The sequence below is a fragment of the Hibiscus syriacus genome, unplaced genomic scaffold, assembly GCF_006381635.1.
Source record: "Hibiscus syriacus cultivar Baekdansim isolate YM2019G1 unplaced genomic scaffold, ASM638163v2 tig00116958_pilon, whole genome shotgun sequence".
NCBI classification, from domain to species: Eukaryota; Viridiplantae; Streptophyta; class Magnoliopsida; order Malvales; family Malvaceae; genus Hibiscus; species Hibiscus syriacus.
In genome coordinates, this window is record NW_024063484.1 from 2,184,216 (window position 1) to 2,192,936 (window position 8,721).

The 8,721-nt window shown below is 36.6% G+C and overlaps 1 protein-coding gene across 1 annotated transcript; it reads right to left on the minus strand.

Moving 5' to 3' along the window:
- Nucleotides 1-1,306: 1,306 nt before the first annotated feature.
- Nucleotides 1,307-3,840, minus strand: LOC120189433 (ATP-dependent Clp protease proteolytic subunit-related protein 3, chloroplastic-like). Its single transcript, XM_039192716.1, has 9 exons — nucleotides 3,550-3,840; nucleotides 3,311-3,412; nucleotides 2,962-3,084; nucleotides 2,569-2,628; nucleotides 2,297-2,393; nucleotides 2,146-2,219; nucleotides 1,985-2,038; nucleotides 1,808-1,891; nucleotides 1,307-1,733 (listed from the first exon to the last, which is right to left on the minus strand). The coding sequence occupies exons 1-9, from the start codon at nucleotides 3,838-3,840 to the stop codon at nucleotides 1,638-1,640; spliced, it is 981 nt and encodes a 326-aa protein (XP_039048647.1). The 3' UTR covers nucleotides 1,307-1,637.
- Nucleotides 3,841-8,721: the final 4,881 nt, after the last annotated feature.

An 8,721-nucleotide genomic window follows, 5' to 3' on the forward strand; every position in this document is an offset into this window, starting at 1 on the left:
TCGTTAATATTTAATAGAAAAGATGTTGTGGCAGTTAAAATATTTGTTATAATTACACATCTGGTCACTGTTACTTATATATTCTATCAATTTGGTCATAATTTTAATAAATTAAAATAAATTTAGCCCTCAAAGCTAGTAATAGCAATAAAAATTATAAAATTCATCCTTTGCTGGGTAAAAGGAATCGACATTGGATCTTGAGAAATTAATTTGGGAAATAGGTTGTTTTGAACAATAATTGTAAAACCATCCTTTGTTGGGTAAAAAGAATTGACATTGGAATTGTTGATGACTTTGACAGAATAAAATGAAAAAACATTTTAAATATTTTAAAAAGGAAAAGAACTAAATAAAAGAAAATTCCTAACCAAAAAAATATTTTGATCACATAATAAAATATAATTTTAAATATTAAAATGAAAAAAAATTGTCACCCGTAATGACTAATCACAGTTATAATCTGATACTATTTTATTTAAAAAAAGTGAAATGAATAAACTGCACATAGAAATCAAAACAACCTTTAGATATAATTAATTTAAGTATTAATTGTTGAATTTATATTATGTTGGGTTGCTAAGCCAAAGTTGAAGGGTTAAGTTTATATTAATTTATTAAAATTATGACCAAATTGATAGAATATATAACAAACAATGACCAAATGTGTAATTATACCAAATATTTTAACTACCACATCAACATCTCCGTTAAATATTAATGATAGGTGGCTTAATTGAATGCATTTAATTAGTTGAGTGACTTGATTGACAAAATTTCAAAAATATTGGTTAAAATGAAAAGGGGCAATAGTTAGGTGGTCACTGGTGTAATTTACCCTTTATTTTAAATAATTTATCTTTTTATAATTATTATAATTATACGTTGAGTACTTTAAAATTTAAATTTTTATAAATTAAATTAATGGTGCTCTTTATTAATAGTCCTCATTGTTGCTTGTCGAGCACTGTAGAATTTTCCTTTTTATTTTAGTTACTATAATTTAAAAAACCACATTATAGTTACTAAAGTTATCAATAAATAAAATAAATTATCACGTCATGTTAACAAAAAAATAGAATTCATCGGTAGTCTCAATGGTGAAAAAGAATGTTGATTTCCCTAAAAGATTCAAATTCGAGCAATTATGTCTGTAATATTTGTTTGAATTGTTAATAGTTCGACAACTATTTATGGTTCTAAGCACAAAGATTTTGACAATCATGGTGATGAAACAAGGGAGCCTTTGTACTAACAAATGGAAATACAATAGGTATTGAAGAAAACTGGTTTTTACAATGCTCAACAACGGCATCAAATGACTGTTAAAACATTCACACAATCCGTGAGATAAAGAAAGTTTTTTGACAACAAAATTTCAGGACCATCTTTATGGTATCTTCCTTTTAAATTTGTCTATGCATCACTGCTTTCCACATCTCCATTGAGTATGCTCTATCGAAATGCAACCTACTCCATCTAAAACATATCATCAAAATTCTTATCGTACCATGTAGGAAATTAAAGGTGTTCTTTCATATTAAAGACTCCACAAAAGATGATAAGGTGCCTCTACCATGATTAATTAAGAAAAGGGTCGTTCTTATGTACAATGACAAGGGTCGACCAGGCAGATACTAGAAGCCATCCATGACTTTGATGCCAGCATTCTTGTCCCACTCTTCCGGAGCAGCAACTTCTGCCATCACCTTTTCCTGACCACGCCAAAGGATCTGTACCCAAAACGGACGTCTCATTTACATATGATAGATGAATTATAAAAAAAAATATTTGCAAGTGCAGTTACCTTGTCAATGACACCAAACTCTTTAGCTCTGTTAGCATCCATATAAAATGGTCTTCTCATCACATTGGCTACTGTCTCCACAGACTGATGAAATATAGTCATACAATGACAATGAGTACCTTTGTTTTACAAGATTTTGTGTACAACAATAAAAAAACATTGATCTATTGCACTCACATTTCCAGTGTGCTTAGCAAGAAGTTCAACAAGTGTGTCCCTGTTTGTTATTGCCTGCAAAACAAAGATGCAGTCTAAGAGATTCACAATACATCTTCTATTTATGATTGGAACCTCAGAAAAAGGCTATCAAAGCTTCAAAGCAGAGCTCAGGACCAAACCTCTTTGGCACGTATAAGAACATCACTTGCAGGCATCAAGCCAGAGGATGGGACACGAGGCTGTTGGATCATAGCTGAAACAGAATACGAGCAAACACTAAGGATAGAGTCAATAAAAAATTTACAATCACAGACAAGTCGCAAACCATACCTTTGGCATGAGGCATCATGAACCGATGGCCTTTAGTTCCAGCAGAAAGTAAAAGACAAGCCTGACCTACAGCTGCCCCCACAGCAACTGTATGTACCTGTATGAGCATCGGTTACCAAGACCCAAGAAAAGTTAACCAGTAAGATCATCTCATCCTAGAACCTTTTTTCCTTTTTCAAAGGATAAGCTCAAGAGACAGGTACAGGAAGTAAATATTCTTACTGAACTAGGGAGAACAAGACATTTGATATCTTTGAAGAACGGAAATTTACCTCATTTTGTAACTGCATAAGTGCATCATAGATGGCAAAACCCTCAGTCTCCATCCCAACCTGCAGCAGAACCGCTTGTAAATCATGTGAATATCAAACTTAGAGAAAACAAACACACCAAGGAACATAATACAAGTGTGAATAGCAAGTAGGAGAAGCTCCACCAAGGAAGAAGAAAATGATACTGTAAGAGATTAAAGACCATTCGGGTTCATATTATAGCCTTGTTCTTTTTCACCATTATGATTCATTTAATCTACAGAAAGAAATACCGAGATCCAACTTTCAATACAAATTGGCTTACTTCTTGTCTTAAATGATATAGCATATGATTGTAACAACTCCAAAAGCTATATAATACATATGCATCACATCTCTTTATTCAAACCTCACCGTTTCACCATCATCACGAGTTGTTCCAGTAGAGTTTATGTAAAGATATATTGGCTGCTTGGGATCCATCCACTGAAGATACATTAGCTCAGCAACTACAAGCTCGGTCACCGCAGGCACAAGCTGAAAGATAAAAGGAACGCAAACAATGATCATCTCAAAACTCTAGCTAAATGCAGCAACATTGAAACTAGTAAGTAGTAACTAAAAATGCCCCCCACACCCCCCCCCAAAAAAAAAAATCTCGTTTCTCAATTTTTATACAATTTTTTTTTTGAATTCCGTAAGGCAAAGGCAATAAAACACCCAAAAAAATCAATAATTAAACCCCTCAACTAAAATCACATACCGGCATGCCAATGTAAACAATTCTCCCGTGAAGAAGCAATGAAGGTAAATCCGGCGGAGGGCTTTTCGGCCTATGTTCATTGTACGAAACTGATCTTTCCACCTAATCCAGTTCCAAATTTCCAATAAATGATCAATTCGTATTAATTCCGCTAATCCAAATTCAATAACCACTCGAATCATTAAAAGCCTAATTTAATCGCATTCACAACTTCTCACATTATCGTCAATTACACTTACTTGAGCAGGAGTAGCCATGAGCTTAGGAGAGTCAAACAAATCCAAATACGGCGGCGTATCGGGATTAACCGGACGGTTAAGAATCGTCTCGGGGGAAGAAGCGGCAACAGAAGCGAGCTTCGAGAGAAATGGATCCTTAGGGTTTATCGGAGGAATGGGCAATTTAGCAGCGTTTTTGGCGGCGAAAGCGCGGCAACAACTGAGCTTCATGGTCTTTGGCCTACGAACAGATTGAGAAGGAATTGAAGGCGGGATTGCGTAAGCCATTGCCGCGTGCAAGAAACTCGACATGATTTTTCTTATAGGGATGGAATCTGCCTCTTTATATTTGTGGTTTGCTTTAAACTACTGAAGAATTTGTCCTCCCTGTTGTGGAGTTCGAACGATAGAGCTTGTTGAGCTTCAATCGGTTAGTGGAAATGTGGGAGAAGTAGGTCGGGTATACAATGACCCGAGAAAATCCACAATTTGGGAATTCGGCCATTGCTTGGGCCCGTATGAAACTTGGGCTTCAAATTATCTCTTTCTTTTGGGTAAAATTGACCCAAAATCATAAGCACGCTAATTATTGGAACTTCGGCATTTGTTACAATGACTTGAGACTCGTACATCATGTGGGCCTGACACGTTTTAATAAAAAGATTATTGGAACTAGTCTCTTCGACGTAATAAAATCTAATAAAAAATTAGGGTTCATTTGGTTCAAGCATCATACCAAACTCCCCTAGAGAAGGTACAAAAAAAATGTGATCTCTACATTCAAGCTTACCACCACAAAGCAAGCATTTCTCTTTCACCTACAAACCAACCTATCTCTCGTAGGAATCTGGTTTAAAATGGTCATCTACGCAATCACCGAATTCCTAGGAACATGAAAATTATGCGATACCAAATGGTGCCAAATCACCTTCTCCCTCTTAGGCCGAATAGCCTCCCACACCCTCCTCAAAGTCACCTCCCGGCTAAGAACAAGAGCAACAGAAATGAAAGATCTTAGCTTAAGTAGGTGTCGCCAAGCATGATTATGACAGGGACGAATCTGCAACTGCCAAAAGTCAGCCCCTCGCAGCAAATACTCATGGACCCATGCGACCCAAATGGATCCCTCCCTCTGCAGAATAGCTTTGATGAGCAAAACCAAACAGAAGTCATTCCAAATCCCCTAAGCATTCCCATCTCCATTCCTTCAAAAGAAACTAGAACAAAACCTTTCAATTCGAATCAGAACGCTCTTAAAGAGGACAAGATGGCTACTCCAATAATTTTGGATATTAAAATTGACAGTTTGAATCAATTGGACTCTATCACATAAAACAAGCACCTAACCGCCCAAGTTTGGAACTTCGCCGCTATGTGATCCAAGAGGGGTTTACAATCAGCACCTGAAAGCTTCCTCGGTACCAACAGAACCTCCAGGTAACGAACTGGGAGCTTCCCAACCTTAAACACAGTATCCTTCACAATATCCCGAATAACCTCCCCAGGAACCCCAACAAAGTACAGCCCACTCTTCGTAGGATTGAACTTCAACCCCAAAAAGTCATAAAATTGTTGCAACACTACCCACACTCTCATAACATCATCACAAGAACCCTTAGCAAAAATCAACAGATCATCTGCAAAACACAGATAATTGATCTTAAACATATGACGCTTAGGATGGTACTAGAAGATTCTCCAAGCTGCAACCTCATCCAACATACAAGAAAAATGTCTATAGTCAGAACAAACAGGTAGGAAGACGGGATCTCCTTGCCTAACCCCCTTATCCCCAGCAAAATAACCAAAAATCCCTTCATTCAAGGCAACCGAGAATCTAGGACAAGTGATACAACTGTGAATCCAACCAATAGTAATCCGAGGAAGCTCCACACCAAAAAGGAACTCCTGATGAACAGAATCAAAAGCTTTCTGGATGTCAACCTTCAAAGCACACCGAGAGGAAAAAGCAGAGCAATTATACCCCTCACTAACTCCTGCGCAAACAAAGTATCATCGCTTATATTTCTCCCCCGAATAAATGCACTATGGCTATGAGAAATATATGTTATATCATTTTCTTAAAAAATAGAAAACATTGAAGAAATTATATTTGAGGGTAAAATTAAAAAAATGATATTTATAAAATGAAAATAAAAATAAGTGAAAATATGAAAACATAAAAAAAATATTTTCAGTATTTTTATTAAAATTATTTTGGAAATTTGAAAAATAGAAAAATACAAAATCTAGATTTTTAACTTAACTTTAGCATGTTTAAATCATTCTAACAATATTTTTTTATTCAGTGTATCTAAAACTCTCAAACTTTTGAAAAAAATACTATGGTCCCTAAACTTTTTTTACACTCAATGTGGTCCTTAAACTATTTTTTTAATAATTTAATTTTTAGCATTTTTTTTTGATAATCCAATTTCATTATCCAAGAAAGCAGGAAGTCTGCTACAAGAAACCAGATCCTTACATAAATCAACAAATACCTGCTAAGTTAAAAAGTCATCAACTAACAGTAAAGTTATACAACCGAACAACAAATGAAACAATACAGCAAAGAGTCCACAAATCTCACGAGATACCCCAACTTATACAGAGGGCAGCGTTCCTCGAGTCAATTCTATTGATAGGCCAGCCACTCAATCGAATTCGAATAGCTTCTCTAATATCCTCAAGAATTTCATCCATTAGTCTAGCCTTCCCTCCAAACAATCTGATGTTTCTCTCCTTCCATATGCCATACACATAGCCCGTCAAAGCGAGCTTAAACACTCTCGCAATGAGAGACTTGCCCTTAAAACAGTATATAACCCATGCTAGTTCACCATCCCAGTGGCTTACTCTACGCTTGACACCACAAAGGGGGAGTATGGCCATCCATAAAATTTTTGCATAACCACACTCAAAGAAGATGTGGTTTATAGTCTCAGGCTCTATGTTACAAAACAGACACTTGTCATTCTCAATGACTAATTCCATCCGCAGAAGCTCACCTGGGTAGGGAGCCTATCTAAGATAGTCATCTATAAGATTATGTTATGCTTAGGAATACGCCCAGATAACCAAACCAGGTGGTGCCACACGACCTTAGGAGCCGAGGTGCGCATGTTCTCCCAGATCTGCCTCATGCTGAGCTCTCTGTCTGGACCAACAATTAAGTGATAGACTGAAGGCCTCATTTTCAATAATTTTTTAAAACTCCAGCTGGCATTTGTAGGGGAACTCATCTGCCAGAAATCAGAATTTTTAATCACATAAGCACGAATCCACGCCACCCATAAGGAGTCTTCCTCTGCCAGTAAGTTCCTGATTAGTTTCACGGTGCAAGCCATATTCCAACCCACTATATCAATTACACCAAGACCCCCTTCAGACTTCAGCAAACAGATCTATCTCCAACTTACCCGAGCTTCCTTAGCAAGCAAATCAGCTCCCTTCCAAAAGAAGCGAGAGCATAATTTCTCAACTTTCTTGATCACTGCAAGAGGAAGTATAATATGCCTGCACCAGTAATTTGTTATGCTAAATAACACAACACGCACCAATTGCAATCTGGTAGCAAAACTCAGATGTCTATTAACCATAGATTCAGTTTCGCTCTTATTTTATCAATAAGGCTTTGACAATCCTTCTCTGTAAGTTTCTTAGTCACCAAAGGGATTCCCAAGTACCTGACAGGGAGTTTCCCTATTTTGAAGCCTGTAATCTCACCAATATCACTGCACTGCATAGCAGATAACCCAGCTACGTATATCTCACAGTTGCTGACATTAAGCTTCAATCCCGACATAGAGTAGAACATATCCAACACAGATTGAACACCAATAATAAAATCAATGGAGGCTTTGCAGAATATGATCAAATCATCAGCAAAACAAAGGTGGGTCAAGCCAATCCTTTTACATTTAGGGTAGAATTTAAAGATTCCCTTAGAAGCAGCCATATTCAAATGGCTAGATAAAATATTCATGGCAAGGATAAAAAGGGAAGGTGAAAGTGGGTCACCTTGCCTTACACCTCGATCACCCCTAAAATAGCCAACTAGGCTGCCATTAAATATAATCGAGTAGCTAGGCTTTGTAAAACATGCCCAAATCCAACCAATAAACTTTTCAGGCAAGCCTAAAGCATTCAGCACAACAATAATAAACTCTTAGTTCAATGAATCAAAAGCTTTTTGTAAGTCTATCTTCATAGCACACCTAGGGGAGATATTCTTTCTATTATAGCCCCTAACAAGCTCTTGGGCAAGGATAGTGTTATCAATAATGCTTCTCCTATTTACAAAAGTAGTTTGATTCTTAGAAATCATACTGGGGAACACAACAGATAAGCGTCTAACTAATATTCTTGTAGTGGTTTTATAAATCACAGTGCAACATGATATAGGTCTAAAATCTTTTACTATGTTTGGGTTATGCACTTTTGGGACAAGAACAACAACTGTGGCATTAAAAGCAGGAAGAATAAAGGATTTGTCAAAATAATACCTAATAGCAGCTATGAAATCTTCACCAAATATGAACCAAGCTTTCTTAAAGAAATAAGGGTTATAGCCATCAGGTTCAGGGGACTTGTCATTACCTTGCCCCCAAATGGCTTCTTTAATCTCTACATCAAACATATCCCTCATAAATCAACATCAGCACGCAAAGGAAGAGAATAGTTGAGAAGTTCCTTAATTGTTGTAACATTGCTGCCCTTGACATTCATGTCAGTCACCCCAACTGATTTTGAAAAACTTAACCACCTCATTGGACATATCTTCAAAAGTGTCCAGTCTAGCTCCAGATTGATCATAGATGTCCCTTATTATGATGTTTTTCCTCCTGTTTTCCACCATTGAATGGAAGAAACGAGTCCCTTGATCCCCTTCATTAATCCAGTTTGCTTTGGCTTTTTGCTTATAGAAAAGTAACTCAGCCTCTTCAAGGTTTTTTAGCTCATTTCTAACTTGCAATTCAGAGTTAACATTGGTGCCATAAGAAACCGAGTTTAAATTTGCAATCTGTATACTCAACAATTCTTCTCTTTTATGCTTCACCTAGTTTGAGATGTCATTAAAATGAGCTTTATTGAGATCCTTAAGAGAACATTTCAACCTCTTAAGCTTTTGGAAGAGAATCTGAGCTGGGTTTCCAACAACCGGGAGTTGCCAATACTATTTGACAATGGCCA